Raw genomic sequence first — 15,589 nt, forward strand, 5'->3', positions numbered from 1 at the left:
ATGTGAACACAATAGTGTGTCAGTGTTTCCTGTACGTTTTAATCTGTGTGAAGTTATTCCTCATAATTGTTGACAGAAAGTTTTAACATGTGAAGTGAACCTTGTTTTCCAAAAGTGAGTGTGAGGTAATGTTTTTGAGGCACTGGTGTTTCTTTTTTGTTTGGACTTTTAGATTTGCGGAAGGCGCCACAGCTGTATTTTCCAGTGATGATAAATTTCTAATAAAGTATGAAGGATATTTAAAGGAGGTGTTCAGTGAAGGCTTTCGAAGGGAAAAATTTTCATCTACCATGCCATACCTCACCTTCAGAAATCCCCCTTTTAAAGGCTTTAAAAGGAGTTTTAACCAGCATAAAAGCCCAGCTGATTTTCTCCTGAGCAGATTTAGTATGAAGATTACAGCTCTCGAGGTTGCGTGCTAATTTTTTGAAGGGAAACGTTCTTAGCCGAATTTACCAGACGTTGTCACTGTACTCTCTCATTTATGACAGAGGAAAGTGTGCAGTTCACCTCTTACCTGGCATACCTGAGTTTCTTCAAAGTTTCTCATTTATTATCAAAGTTGTGAAGAGATATTTTTAGAAAAAAGTGCAATTTAATAAAAAGTGTTTCCAAAATCAGAAAAAAATTGTCTTATTTGTTTGATCTACTGTATATGCTGAATTTAGGAAGAAAACAAGGCTATTTTAAGGTATATATAAAAAAAACCACACACACAGTTTCACACCAGAGCTACTGGACTCAGTCAAACCAACAACTACACATTTATTTGGTTAAAATGGTTAAAAATGCAGTACACTCATTTGACCAAAGCCTTCATAAGAAAAATCACAAAAAAGCTGCAGTCCAACCCATTAGCCATATTCTTTCAAATCCATTTTTGAACTGAGTATTGGTGTTTAGAGATTTAAAAACTCGCTGGCTCCACAGTTTTTGTTCTTGAATCCCATTCATCCACATGCATGAGTTTAAAAACTGGCAGACTGGACAGTTGTTTTTGGGTGAGTTCCTGCTGGCTGCCTCTGAGATGAACAGAAGATGCAGAACCCAACGCTGGTTGGATGAAATGGGACTGTTTCTAATCCCATATGAAATAAAAGAATTTTCTATTAGTGAAAGACCTGCTTGGAGAAGAGGTGTTATTAGAAATGTTAACAGGGAGGATTCAGTATTTAACAGTTTTATTTAATGTCCACCAGAGAGCCCAGGTCACTGGGACAAATACAGGAAAAACCCTTATTGCTCAGTTTGATAGCAGAATAAAGCAATCTGTGTTTAAAGGGGAAGGAATTGGAGATTAAAAGTAAACTAATACAGAAATGGGTCGCTGTGTGAGAGGGGTTCTGTGAGGTATTGTGACAGAGTAAAAGAGGTTGTGTGTGTTTGCTGCCTGAGAAAAGAATGGTCCAATGGTGAAGGTGTCTTTAAAAAATAATAACAAAGCTACTGACTGAAAGGAGACTGATATCTTGATGAAAATTGGAGGACAAAAGCAGAGAAGAAAATGCAGAAAGTCTGAGACCCTCTGCAAATAGAAAATGGAGGAACATTTTTGTGCAGAGAAAGCAGAGGTGATGGGACTGAGGGAGAGGAAGGCTGGAGGTGAGGTGGATGAAAGCAAACGGCGGTCGGGCACACTGAATATTGAGGTAAACACTGGCAGGTCTGGTCCTTGTGTGGATTGGAGCTCACCGGGAAAAAGATGGGCCTTTTTTAGGCATACATGGTCAACTGGAGCCACTGGGGAGATAAAGAAAATCTTTAATAGACTGTAGAAATGATTCTTTTGTTCTTCAACCCCTGCTTTAAAATTTAAACAGGTTGAGATCTACTTTTGAATACAGCCTACTCAGATCTATGATAATTCAATAGGGAGTATTTAGCTGTTTTTAAATTATATCCATCACTAGTGGCAGCAGAAAAAGCTCTTCTAAGAAATATTCCTACAGTACATCTATGTTTTACATTTATAGAATTTTACAAGAATGTAGTCGTGACTTTGTACCTCCAGGACACTCAGTCTGATGGTGCCATCTCCGTCCTGATCAAAGGCCTGGAACGCCCCTGAGAAGAGAAACATCACACTGCAACTGCGACCAAACACACATGCTTTTTATCTTAGAACCAGAAGATGTCATAACAGTTTAAACACAGGAAACACACATTATGTGGTGTTAAAAAAAATCTACAACACTAGAGGCTGCATGAAATGTGAATATAAACAGAATGCAATTTTTTTTAGATCTTATAAACTAAATATTTATTCACAATAGAAAAAAGAAAACATTAAATGTTCTATTTGAAGACTGCAGCAACATGTAAAAAGTTGGTACTGGGCAACAAAAAGCTTTAAAAGTTATTTGTACTTAAAAGGAACAGCTGGAGGAACATGTTGCAACTATTTAAGTTTATTGCCAACAGGTTGGATACGTGATTGGATATAAAAAGAGCACCTAAGAGAGGCAGAGTCTGAGAAGTAAAAATGAGCTGAAGTTCACTTATCAGTGCAGATTCTTACAGACTGTTGTTAAAAGAAGACGGGATGCTTCACTGAGGTAAACATGGTCCTAACCTTTTGCCATGTGCTGCTGTCATCAATTTAAAGTTAAACTAATGTTTTCCATAAAACAGTAAGATGTCTCACTTTCAATATTTGATATATTTTCTATGTTATACTACGATAAAATATGGATTAATGGGATCTTGCTGACATTTTATACAGCATCCTGACTTTTTTTTGGATTAGAGTTGTATACATTTTTACTAAACCAGTGGGCCTCTGACTCCTGTTAGCTAGATGCTAACTTTTATATTCTCCTTCAAAGGAAAAACACATTTTGCTTTGTGTTTTTTTTTTTTTTTTTTTTTTCTTGACACCTGCCTGAAGCACAGTTTTAATAAATCTTGGTAAAAATAACAAGATGCCTGAATCCACAAAATCACAGTTTTGCCATAACGCAACCTGTGGTGAAGGCTAATAACAACAAAGTGTGGCTTGAAGGGTCAAACTGCAATAACTGTAGGAGTCATGTAGGCAGTCGTGTTGTTGCAGTGTTAAAGCTGCAGCTATGTGCTAATATTACATATCTGTGATATCTGAACACACATGCCTAGGCCTGGGGCTGTAACAGTGGCTAAAAAGTGTGTGAACTTCATGGGTTAGCAGTTAATTTAGAGAAATTAAGTCACGTTCAACAAACGTGATGGCTGATGTTCACATGCTTTTAGGAAATGCCTCATTTTATAGACAAATGAGGACTTGTTAAGGAGTTGCTGATGTTCTTCTGGCTCAAAAATGTTGGAAAACCTACTTTAAAGAATTTGGATAAGTGTTATATCCATTGTCATTGTCAACCAACAAAGATCTCACCACCAGACAGAAGTGTACATTTCAAAAGTTAATGGTCATAAAACCATGGTGAGAATAATAAATAACAATGATGAAAATGGCAGGGTTGCAAAGAGAAAACCATGCCTATCCAGCAACAAACAATGCAGCCATCTGCAGTTCGCTCAAGATCAAGGTGGGAGGCCAGATGATTTGTGGGGAAATTAGACCAATATAGATCTTTTTAAATTTAGAAGCATCATTAATATTATTGGTTGAAATGAAAAGCATTAAGAAAAGAGAATAATTAATCTTAACATGAGAAAAACATTGTATTTGTAAAACATGGTGGTGGTTGTATCATGGTTTGGGACAGATTTGCTGCATCTGGGCCATAACAGTTTCCCATCACAATTGAAATAATGAATTCTGAATTATACCAAGGGGGTAAAAAAAGAAGAAAGGGGATGTTTTACCATTAAATGTACTTTTAAAAATAAAGTTATGCAGCAAGACAAAAGAAAGAGAACAGATTAACTAAAAATAAAAAATTGTAAAAAAGCCATGTTTCAGATGTCAAAAACCTTAATCCAACAGAAATGTTATGGAAGAGCCTGAAGTGGATTGTTCTTGTGAGGAAACCCACCTAAATCTGACAGCAGCAGCTTTTGTATAATCAGGGGAATATCCAAATAAATTCCACTTTTGTTTGTTCTAAAGTTTCCCTAAATTCCTCTGGCGTCCACCGCCTGCTGAATCATTTAGCTGCAGATAGATTGCTGCAAACAGGGACCAAACCAGATCCTGACAGGACAAATCCAAACATTTGTAGCTCATAGAAATGTACCGGTGGATCATTTTTCAGAGTAAATAAATTATTAGAAATAGAATGTTTTGTTTTATTTGTTTGATTGGTATCTCTTTATTTACTTTTAAGACTTAAAAATCTGATGAGGGTTTTTGTCATATTTATGTATTGATTTTCTGTCTGGTTAATAGTCTTTCAATGTCTTTATGGACATTTACTAAGTTGCAAAGTGACATATCTGCAATGCTAGTAAATGTTATGATGTAATAAAATATCATGCAAAGAAAATCTGTCACCTGACACACTGATCTAATCTAGTTTATGTTTTATACTTTTCAGCTTTGATGGTGCACCGACTTACTGAACATAGCTTCGAGCCGAACCAGACAGCTGATGAAGCTGTCAAAGTCGATGTTCATGCTCTCATTTGCGTAACGCATGGTGATGATGTCATACAGCTGGTTGTTGAGACGGAAGCCTGAACGGGACATAAGACACATGACTGTACAGTGACAAGAACATTTAGAGGATGAGTTTGAGCTGTGAGTCAAGGCAGAATTACTTTACATTACAAATCAGAAATGTTGTCTCATAACAACAAATAACACTCCACCATCTTCTGCTATAATCTCAATAAAATGTTTACGTCAACAGAAAGACAAATGCTTTGCAGAAATGTTGTGTTGGGATACATTCAGTAGCACAGGTGCTGCATGTAAAGTACACCCAGAATTTCCTCTGAAGTACAATTTAAAGTATTTCTACTTTCCTCAAACATATATTTATATGCTTATTCCTCAGGTATACTTTATCTCAGAAGAGAAATCTGGCTTGTGGTTATATATACACTACCGTTCAAAAGTTTGGGGTCACTTTGCCATGGGATTCAATAGGGAAGTGACCCCAAACTTTTGAACGGTAGTGTATATATATATATATATATATATATATATATAAAACCAATGACAGTTGCAATGACTGTAAAGTTCTACTCTATTCTACATATATTTACTTTATATTTACTTTAAATTTTTTATTTGTATAAAATAAAATTTTCTGTATGTGTTATTATTACCTGCGTCATTGACAGCATTCCTCATCTCATAACTGTTGATGCTACCAGACTGGTCAGCATTATAGTGTTGAAAGATTCCCTAAAGGAAAACAAATAGTGAATTTCATGTAAATTATCACAGAGTGACAGCTTACCACCATGTTGCTCCAACATTAAAACTGCTTGGAAAAAGTAAGAACTGCAAGTTTAAATACATTAACAAGGTTATTTGCTTTATAAAAGCAAAGCATAAAGCCGATAAATAGTAATTCCATTATTTTTGGTATTATAGATAAAAACAACAGAGAAACCTGGATTCCCACCTGCCACTGTTTGATCTTATTCCAAAGATGTCTGAACTCCTGAAGGTTGAGTCTACCTGTCCCATCCATCTAAATACTCACAGTTAAAATTTAAAAAACTGCAACATGTCAATCGATGTCAACTGACCTGACACTCGGGTCTCATTCCCTGAAAAGTAGCACAGTTTTCTAAAATACTACAAAAGTTCAGTGAAATTTTTTTCACTGACCAACCTTATTGTCTTTAAAAATATAAACACAGTCATGAAAAAGTTGGAAGAGTTGCAAAGAAAAAGTTTAACGATTATACAATAACATTATAACAATTTTTTTACACTCAACAGAAAAAAAACTGGTTATAGGTAAGGGTGTCACAATTGGGTATAAAAGATGCAAATTCTCTAGATGGGAACTCTTCTAAGATGGACAGATGCTATGTCAGAATTTATTCTGCATTGCTTCCATGCATGAGTTTGACTGACTGCTGCAGCCCAGATCTGTCTCCTATCAAAAACCTATGGATAATCATAAAGAGGAGAATTTAAAAAGAACCAAAAAAATGTAATAAATTATACATTTGTATTTTCTAAAGACAATAAAGCTGGTCAGTATTAACAATGAAAATTCTTGTTATTATTATTATTATTATTTTTACTTGCTGTTGTCAAATGAAGGTTCAAATGAATGAAAAATGGCCATATTTAAGTTTCCTAATATAGTTAATAAATATTCCCAACTTCTCTTAAAATGAAGTGTGTAGAAACATTTTAGTGTCCAATCTGAGCAGATAAACAAGACTTGTTCCACCAATAAAGTCATTTCACTTTGCAAATTTCTCACTAACCCAATGCCAGTGTAACCTGTATCAAATAAAAAAACCTCCCACAATTTAATAAAATCTTAAGAAGCACTTAGGGCATACTGTTTTAGATCAGTTGAGGTTAGAAGCAAATGCCACTGTATTTGTGGGGTGCCATGACCCTGTGAGCATCAATCACAGACCCTACCATGGGTCTTGGCAGGTTGTGCCTCCCACAGACAACACAGCCAGCCCGATGCACTCGATACAAAGGATACGTCCATCAGAGCAATCATGCTCCTGCAGCTTTCCAGGCTAAAGCCCTCTGTGTTCAGGTCCTTATCTGGAGGGGGCACCAAGAGCAAGAAACTTTAAGAAAATACTGAATAAAAGCTGGATAATTGCTACTTATCAGTACCTTAAACATATTTTTGACACTGAAATGCTTGTATGCTCTCCCATTAGGCAGCTATATTAGTGCTTAATGGTTGTACAGAGGTATAATATAGTAGAGATTAAGTTGAACCTGGGATGTCCTCTGCTGGACTGAGACTGGCATTTTTCAGTAAAATGTATAATCTAGTTTAATAAACTTAACTCACGTGTGGTGATCACTCTGTTGAGAACATTTTTTAGTTCATTGGCTGTAATTTCCATCTCCTGAAAGACAGTAGAGCAGAGATTCACAACAGGTCTGTTGAAATCAGCTTCTTTGCCTTTGTGCACTCCTGTACTTACATCGCCAGCTATCTCCTGAAAAATAGTCCTGAAATGCTGGTCCTCCTCGCTCTCTTCCCCTGCTGAGGCTGGCGCTGGCTGAGGCATCAGGAGAGGAAAAATGTGAATCCACTCCATTGAACATAAACTACAAATTTTGTGTGACTTGGTAGAAAGATTAAACACGAGGTCAGATCACACTTTAAATTAACTTGACAAGGCTTCCTGTGAAAAAAAAGCCTTGAATGAAAGGAAACCCAAAGAACTTTACCTGATGCAGCTTCTTCATAAAATATTTTAAGAAGTCAAAGTAATGAAACAATCAAAATGTGATTTATTCAAAAGTGGAGAACGCCCTACAGAGAGCTCACACTCACCACTGGATGGTCGGCCTCAATCCTGTTCTCAATCTCCCTGGATGAAGACGAACAAACAGCAGTCACCATGGTGACATCATCATCTCATCTGGACCATAAGCCTGTATTTTTATGTATGAGTAGAATAAGTCTAATGTGCTTATATGGTAAAACAGCCATATTGTTTTTTTTCTAAAGGCTTATGGTCTCATAATCAATTTGCATCAAACATATAGAAATATACAATAAAAATCAAGCTGCAAATTAAATGTGTTAGTTTAATACCACCTGTTGCTTCCTCCAGTGAGCTGAAGGCCTCGTCTTATTGATTTTACTCATTTAGTTGTGAGTGAAAATTCCTATTAACCAATCTTAATAACAAAGTGTGACTTAAAGCTGTTATTTTTTTTTTTTTTTTTTTTCAAAGTCTATCAAAGGGTTTGCTGTGCACATCCATCACAGAGCCTGACTAAAAACCAGGTCCCGGTCCTTCTGCAATGCCATCTTGTCCTCCAGGGGGTGGCAGCACCAGGAGAGAGGTGGTGGTTTTCTGAGGCTTGAGTATGCAGCACTGAATATTTCGAAAGTTTACCAGATCATGCCCGAATGTGAAGTCGCTTGTCCTAAAAAAGATTCCATAACAGCTTCGAACTGGGGCCGATTTCTTCCAGCTCTACAAATCAAATCGCCGTTAAAATTGTTTGTTCTTGGTGGTTTTTGTCCCACCCTCATTAACACACAAAACAGCACTATAACATGCACATAGAGGGGCAGAGAAATGACCTTTCAACTCGCTATGTTTGAGCTATACATAAAATAGGGCTGGGTGTTGTTGGAAACTGATTCTGTTCTAGTTTTTCAAGGTTTCTGTAATGATGCTGTACTAAAATGATCTGTACATTGTATAAAACAGGAGTTCAGTCCAAAAACAAACACAACTATTTAAAAGATGTATAAGCAATATCAATTGCCAATATGGTTATGATATATGTGGGGCTTAAACACCCAGCCCTACGATGAAACATAGAATCAGTACCATTAAAACAAAATAAGGATTTGATATCAAACATGTGTAACTTCAACTCTGTTATGCTCTAGGGGGAAAAGCTATGCATTTGTTGCTCATGCAACCCAGCTCGCCCCCTGCAAACCACCCTAATCACCCTCACCCACTCACTCTGAGGTGTTCCTCTTTTCAGAGAAGACTCGCAGGATGAACTCTCCCTCCTGGTGGGGCTCGTACGTGGAGGGAACGATGACGTACTCGCCAGGGCTCAGGCGGAAACGCTGCGTCACCTCGCGGAGATTGATGTAGGACTTGGAGCGAGCCTTGGAGGAGTTTAAGAGGAAGAAATCCTTCTGCATGTGCTGCTTGTTTCCATGCATCTGCAGGGAGGTGGTCACAGGGGTGAGGGCAAGAAATGACAGTTGAATGGAAATACACACAAACACAAACTTGCAAGCTGCTGCTCTAGTCTGAGACTTTTGTTTCCTCCTTCCTCACCTCCTTTGGCACCTGCAGAAAGACAGAAGCAACATCCACATTTTCAGTATTTTAATGATGATTATTAAAACCATACTGATGACATCCTAACATGGTGCAGCACAATCACAGAAACACCACAAAAGCAGTTTTAACAAAGGCTGAACATTTGATACAAATGCTTCACTCTGATATATTTTCATTGTCTTCTAACGGTCAGTAAAAACCTAACTGGACACCTCATAAATAGAGAATCCGATGGTGAAGAGATTGGCTCCCATCTTGCGTTCTTTCCTTCTGTTCTTCTGCATCAATGAGACCACAAAAGTGCAGACTACCTCATTGTCCTCGGGATCATCATCCTCCTCCAGCAGTTGGAGACGGTACTGAGGGTTGGTCCAGAAAGTGTCTGCAGGGTATTAGAAGAATGACCATGTTTAATTTAATTTCTACATAGACTTGTTTAACTTATAAATGCTTATTTAGGACAGATAGAAGTTGTTGTTTATTCTATGCTGTAGTGCACCTGGGTAGTTCCTGCAGCCTCCGGCAGAGCAGCCCCTCACCCAGCGGCCCTCATTTACAGAAACTGTCCACTTGTGGATCTTATCGCTCTCCAGGGCATCGGGTGTGAGGTTACAGATCTCAATCTTGGTGTAATTCTTCTTGAAATCCTCAAATGACATCCTGGATGAGACCAAAGGACACATTGGGCTTTATTTATAACAGCTGTGTGACATGACAGTTGGAAGAATGTGGAAAATCCAACATGCCCTTTTAAAGCACAGAAATCTGAATTAACATCAAACATAATTCAAGAATAGAAAATTGTTAAAATCAGACTCTAGATAGGTTAAGACCCAGTTTATGTCTCATTAACAACTACAGTATCACTATTAATATGCACCACTTACCAGAACTCTCCATCCTCTGCACTTTGGTGTTGCAATTTGTCTTTTTCAGCTTTAGAGAGAGCGGCCCACTCCTTGGAGCTGTTGGATAAAAATTAAAGATAAAACCATGTATTTAACTTCAGCGTTAAGACTGGAAACTTGGGATAGAAAAGATTTAATTATGAAGAATCCCTCACTTGTCACTCCAGGGACCGTTCCATTCCACTTGACCCCATGGGTTCCTGAGGCGCACCAGACGAACTTTAGAGTCCTTGTGCTGAGACGGTTTACACTGGAGGGAAAATTGAAACTAGGACTTATCTTAAGAAAATATCCAGATGTCATCATTACTTATTTTATTGCAGGATCTGTTGACCTAAAGTGTGTAAAAATGCTAAACTGAGAGGTGTATTTGCTGTAAAGAACATCTCATATTATTGTACCTCGTCCACTGCCGTCACAGAGTAGGCATGACCCTTCACAAGTCCCGTCACTGTACGAGTTTCAAAGCGAGCAGGAACCAGCGACTGCAATAAATCAGTGGAGCAAAAAGAAGAAACCATTCAGTTTAAAAAAGATATGCTATACTATATCTTTGTGTAATTTAGGTGGTAAAAATCTGAAAACCTTGTGTCATTAAGATGAGGTAGCAATACAAATCTATCAAAAAAAAAAAAAAAACCCAACAAAACATTTTAAATTTTGATGGAAATAAATGAATGTTTTAGCAGAATATTTGAGCCAGAGCATCATCAGTCATTCTTTATCCCGCAGTGAGTTAAAAAATGTCTCACGTCAATGGAGCAGCCCATGAGTGAGCCTCGCTCCAGAGCTTTCTTCATGATCTTGTAGAGCTCTTTGGGAGCCTCCTTCATCTCATAAAACTCAGTGACACCACCAGTGAAGTCCTCCATGGCCTCTGTGGTGTTTCCACCCTTCAGGGCCTCGTAAGAGCCGTGCAGCCTGGACACAGAAAGACATTAAACCCTTTTATTAACCTGCTACTTGTTCTTAATTTAAATATTTCAATATAGCTTTTACCTTGGTCAATACTAGTCCAATAGCATGAAATCTATTCGTCACATGAATGACTTTGGAACGTATTGAATCAAACATATAAGGTTCAAATAACTCACTTGGCATAGGCCTTCTCCAACAGGGCACTCCAGAACTCATTCCTCTCAGCCGATTTAGTGAAGACCAGCTGATTGTTGAAAGTTGGGATGCGGTCGTCAATGACGACGTCGACCCAGTCACCGTAACGCCAGAACTGATAGACAGAAAGAAGTCAGGGAAGAGAACAACGCAGAGAATCAGTAAATTGAAAATTTCAGAAAATATGTTCTGATGTCAGGAGTTTATATGACACCTGTATGGTTGTTTCTCACCTGGAAGTGAAAGATGCCAGCATAGCCCTCCGAGTAGCTTTGCTCGTGGGGAACCACTCGATACAGAAGTTTCTCATTCAGGGTCAGACAGGCAATAGCAGCCAGCAACCAGCAGTCACCTAAACACATAAATCATGTCTTTTAGAAGTTTTTTTTTAGCCCGAGTTTGAAAGTGCAATTGTAAAGCCCAACTTAGTAGAAAAATGTATTTAGTACTTTATTTAAGCAGATTTAACCTGATAATGTTACCTTATGTCTAATTCTGCAATAGAATTTAAATATAATTCATTTTCTCAACTCATTAAAAACAAGCTAAAGTAAAGAACATAAAAAAATAACCAAAAACCAAGAGGAACTCCTCTCTTAAATATATTTTGTTGTGCAGGAGGAAAAAAGATGGCTACTGAGTGCTGACTGTTGTGTTTTTTAATTGTCCAGGTGTGTGATGGGGTGTTATCTGTCATGCTGGGAACAATGTAAGTTTTTCAACAGGGAATATTAACAGCGTCTGCCAGGACCTTTGTTCCTTTGGTCCCCTTTATTTTCAGTCTGAACTAAACAACAATGAGAAGTGCTGCTGGTTGGATTCCCTTCCAAAAGAGTAAGCACAATACGGGCGGAGGCCGCTTCAGGCCGAGAGGCCGCGTGCAGGGGATCGATGGGATGTATGCAAACCTATCATCAGCCGAGCTGCTTGAATACAGACCGTCAGTGCACTCTGATGTCCTTACCAATCTCTCCCCAGTCAGTTTTGAGTAATTTTGCACCAGTCAGCCTCAACAACTAGAAAGTTATTTCCCCACACAAGATGGTGTTTCTTTTAGCTCTTCTTTCTTTTTATGGTTCGAATGGGCTATGTGGTGAAAATAAAATCTGAAGTACCGAATCTTCTGACTCTAATCAAAAAGTGTTTCCTTTAGTAAATGAATGTGATGATGTGTGATGTCATTTCTGGACTTAAAACAGCGTAAAAAGACAAAGTTTACCCAGATCTCCCTGACAGATATCTGTCCTACTGGCTCCTCCAACAATGAACTGAGGGTTCTCACAGATTTCCTGCAGATAACAACACAAACAAGGAGTTAAGGAATCAGTCTCCTTAAATCAGATTTTAGCCTGTTTATTGAAAATTGGGACTGTACAGTTTTTATCAAAAAGTCACAAATGAAGCCTCTATTATTCCAGCCATTGAAACAGAAATAGAAACCACAGGAACGTGTGGAAGTAAAGCAATTTACTTCTAATCCATCCATGTAGAACAACTGGGAAGTATTTTAATTCCCACTTGCATCTCCAGGTAGGAGTCTATTTCTCACAATGAAAAAAGCCCCAATCAGGTTGAGAAAAAAAAGCTGTTTTCCTTAAAGGTTTGATGTTACTGTTTTTAAATAAATCGCCCCCACCTCCCACATGTGTGATCCATCCCCTTTTTATTTAACTTTGAACTCAACGTGCCTCTCCATGTGCCAACCCCCTCCTACCTTGGGCCTCTTCCAGATGATATTCTTGACCTTGTTGGACTTATGTCCCAGCTCCTTGAAGCCCAGAGACTCCACAGTGGCTGGGAAAGAGTCATCCTCGAACAGGGCCTTCCTCTGAAGGTACTCCTGTCTCAGCGTGTTGTAGTCCTGGCCATTAAAGCGGATGGGCTTGTTCAAAGACCCTTCCCCGTCTCTCCTCTCTCGTTCCCGGATCAACCGGTCGCAGAAAAAGCCAGACGGTGTATATGGCATCTCTTCCCTGGCTGACTTTTTTGTTTTTTTCAAAAAACTGGTCTTTGCCACTTGTACTAAAGTCTTACAAGCCAAACGACCCTGGCATAAATCCAAACAGCTAATATCTGATTGGCTCTTTCTTTGTGTGACGTCCCCCTCCCCTTCGTCACAGAGTAGATGCAAACGCTTAGTGTGAAAGACACATTCACCTCAAAAGCATTCACCTTTGCGTTGCCATTCACGCACACACACACACACGCACAGAAAACTCATACATCACCTCAACATGCATTTGTTGCGCTCCCATTGGCTAACACCCAACAATGATCTTTCCCTGCCTGTGTTTTGGTGCCATTATTGTTGGGTGACACAAAGGCCAGTGGGCTGCGCCAGAGGGCATGTAAAGAGTGGTGGGTAGATGCCCTGCCTCAGCAGAAGGCATTCAAGCCCTTTCAATCTATTCTCAATGGAGCTCAGCATTGAGCAGTCTCAGCATAACCATGGCAAGCTAATGCTACCAAGAGTGAAGAGGTATATCATCCATTTTTAGCTCTGGTGGGAAAACTACAAATTCAATCCAGTGTTTTGAAATTTGTTAGACAGAAAAGGTTATCCCCCAGCAGACAGCCACATATATAAAGTTATAAACAGGGTTACAGGGTTAGGGTTATAAATAGAATAGAATAAGAAACCTTATAGGCACATGGTTTATTTTTAAAGTACCTAAAAACTAGCTTGATTTCTTTAGTTTTACTTGAGTTTTATTAAGTTGTGGGTTAGGTTCTTCTGGTTTCTTGACTTGGATCTGGTTATCTTTTGTGTTAAATTTAGCGTATTTAAGCGTCTCTTTTTGTGGGTTGGTGGTTCGATTCCCACTCCCCTCAGTCATCTGCCATTCTATCCTTGGGCAAGACACTTCACCCTCCTTGCCTTGGCATCACTGGTGAATGAATGTTCGGTGGTTGGAGAGACCGTAGGTGCGGATTGGCTGCAACGTCTCCGTCAGTCTGCCTCAGGGCAGCTGTGGCTACACATGTAGCTTACCATCACCAGGTACGAGTGAGGAATAAATAAATAATGGACACAGTGTAAAGTGCTTTGGGTGCCTTGAAAAGTGCTAAATAAATGTAATCCATTATTATTATTATTACTATTATTATTATTATTATTATTATTATTATTATTAAGCAAGCAAATATCTGGGTGAAGAGGAGGTCAGGTCAAGCAAAACACTAATACAAAACAATGTTTCTGAACAATTTGCAGGCTTTATTTTAGTTTACTGTGATAACACTGGCAAAAAAAAGAGAAACTGTGCAATTAAAAGGGACATTAGAAGCCATTTATTTCCTGAGTGTAAGTTTCTAAGGTTTGTCACTTCAGAATAAAACTATTTCTGTTTCTTTGATACTTAAAGCTTAAAATGTGCCTGGACGATTCATTAAATGTTTGTCATTATAGACTAGAATTCAGTCACAACACTAAAGAGAAGAGAGAAAAAAAATCATTGTTAAAACCTGAAGATAAAAAACTGATACAGCAATTACAGAATTATAAAGTGTCTCAGTCTTGACACTAAAATTAATCAAACCTTCAATTATCCAATTATTCAGTCAAGTATTGTTCTTTTAAGCTACCAGCTGCAACTGTGTTACTGAATATTGTCTTCATATGAATAAGAAGTCTGGACAAAAAGGAAACCAGTTGCTGCCTTATCCACCGTTAACTGATGTGAATCTCCCAGTCAGCCACCGTGCTGACGTTCAGGCTGTTTACAGTCAGCATGCAGCAGGCCTCTTTGTACTGAAATGAAGCCAACACGTCTTCAGCACCTGGTGAGAAAAAGAAAAGAACCGTATGTTTAACCTTGGACCAAGAAGAATTTCAGAGATCAGGAATAAAATTCATTTCCAAGATTTTATGTCTTCTTTTCTTCCAGACTGGTAAGTAGAAGCTGGTATTTCTAACATGTAATCACAAACTGATGTGCCGCTGAGCTGCCTCTGTGTGAATTACCAAAGAGAAACAGCAGGTTAATGATGCTTAAATTTAGTGCTAAAAGGCAGAAATTATATGTGAAAAAAAAGCTAGTGTTCGTGTTTTTGCTATCATGTTGTGCTAAAAATGATTTAATCATAATATATCAAATTTACTCGTGTAAAGGCAACTCTGATATCTGTTTCCTTGTTTAGACAGAGACTTCAACAGATTATTGTCGACACTTGTTCCTGCTGACGATGCTGACTCTCACTTATGCTTATCTTTTCACATAGATCTGTCCCATTTACTGAAACCTACTCCCTTCCCCCTTTCGTTTTTCTATATTTGTATTTGCTCTGCGTTGTTAGGTGTATTTTTTGTATTGTTGTATTGTGGTTCTTGTGTATGCACAGTTGTATGTTTGTATGTACATACGTTATTTATTCCTGCTGGGGCCTCTTGGCCAGGTCATGTTTGCAATTGAGAACTGGTTCTCAAACATTTTTACCTGGTTAAATAAAAGTTAAATAAAAAAAAATAAAAGCGTTGTCATGACTGAGCTACACACCGTCAGCCAGCAAATCTTTATTAGGATTTACTGGTTTTATTTTTAGTTATGAATCAGCAAATTTTTTGTCATTATGGATTAATATTTCAGTTACAATGAAAGAAGTCAACAGAGCAGATTTGGAATGTTTCTCACTATAAGAGAAAAAACAAACAAACAAAAACACAAAACAACAATTCGGATTTAATTAATTAATCT

General features: G+C 38.1%; 2 protein-coding genes across 3 annotated transcripts in view; both read right to left on the reverse strand.

Moving 5' to 3' along the window:
* Positions 1-821: 821 nt before the first annotated feature.
* On the reverse strand, positions 822-12,861 carry capn3a (calpain 3a, (p94)). 2 transcript variants are annotated; one of them, XM_041971811.1, is made up of 21 exons: positions 12,610-12,861; positions 12,115-12,184; positions 11,129-11,247; positions 10,877-11,010; positions 10,535-10,703; positions 10,184-10,267; positions 9,938-10,032; positions 9,762-9,839; positions 9,374-9,534; positions 9,087-9,256; positions 8,869-8,880; positions 8,542-8,750; positions 7,386-7,422; positions 7,030-7,107; positions 6,894-6,951; positions 6,570-6,634; positions 5,514-5,582; positions 5,212-5,290; positions 4,498-4,614; positions 2,006-2,064; positions 822-1,740 (listed from the first exon to the last, which is right to left on the reverse strand). In XM_041971811.1, exons 1-21 carry the CDS (start codon positions 12,859-12,861, stop codon positions 1,714-1,716), a joined length of 2,142 nt encoding a protein of 713 aa, XP_041827745.1. In that variant the 3' UTR covers positions 822-1,713. The 2 variants fall into 2 exon arrangements, with proteins under 2 accessions (XP_041827745.1, XP_041827744.1); XM_041971810.1 differs by having other exon boundaries at positions 6,894-7,107.
* Positions 12,862-14,097: 1,236 nt separating this feature from the next.
* The window catches only part of ganc (glucosidase, alpha; neutral C), a 13,984-nt gene continuing 12,492 nt past the window's right edge, over positions 14,098-15,589 (reverse strand). Inside the window, 1 exon segment of the mRNA XM_041971858.1 lies at positions 14,098-14,675. Coding sequence (XP_041827792.1) covers positions 14,566-14,675 — 110 coding nt within the window. The 3' untranslated portion in view covers positions 14,098-14,565.

The sequence above is a fragment of the Melanotaenia boesemani genome, chromosome 20, assembly GCF_017639745.1.
Source record: "Melanotaenia boesemani isolate fMelBoe1 chromosome 20, fMelBoe1.pri, whole genome shotgun sequence".
In the NCBI taxonomy this organism is placed as follows: Eukaryota; Metazoa; Chordata; class Actinopteri; order Atheriniformes; family Melanotaeniidae; genus Melanotaenia; species Melanotaenia boesemani.

Excerpts from the sequence above, each read along its gene's own strand:
- capn3a (XM_041971810.1), bottom strand. The coding sequence starts at position 12,861 with ATGCCATATACACCGTCTGGCTTTTTCTGCGACCGGTTGATCCGGGAA. Across the intron at positions 4,615-5,211 it reads GAATGCTGTCAATGACGCAG|GCTTCCGTCTCAACAACCAG; the intron begins GTAATAATAACA and ends TGTCCCGTTCAG. Across the intron at positions 2,065-4,497 it reads TCGGCTCGAAGCTATGTTCA|GGGCGTTCCAGGCCTTTGAT; the intron begins GTAAGTCGGTGC and ends TTCTCTTCTCAG.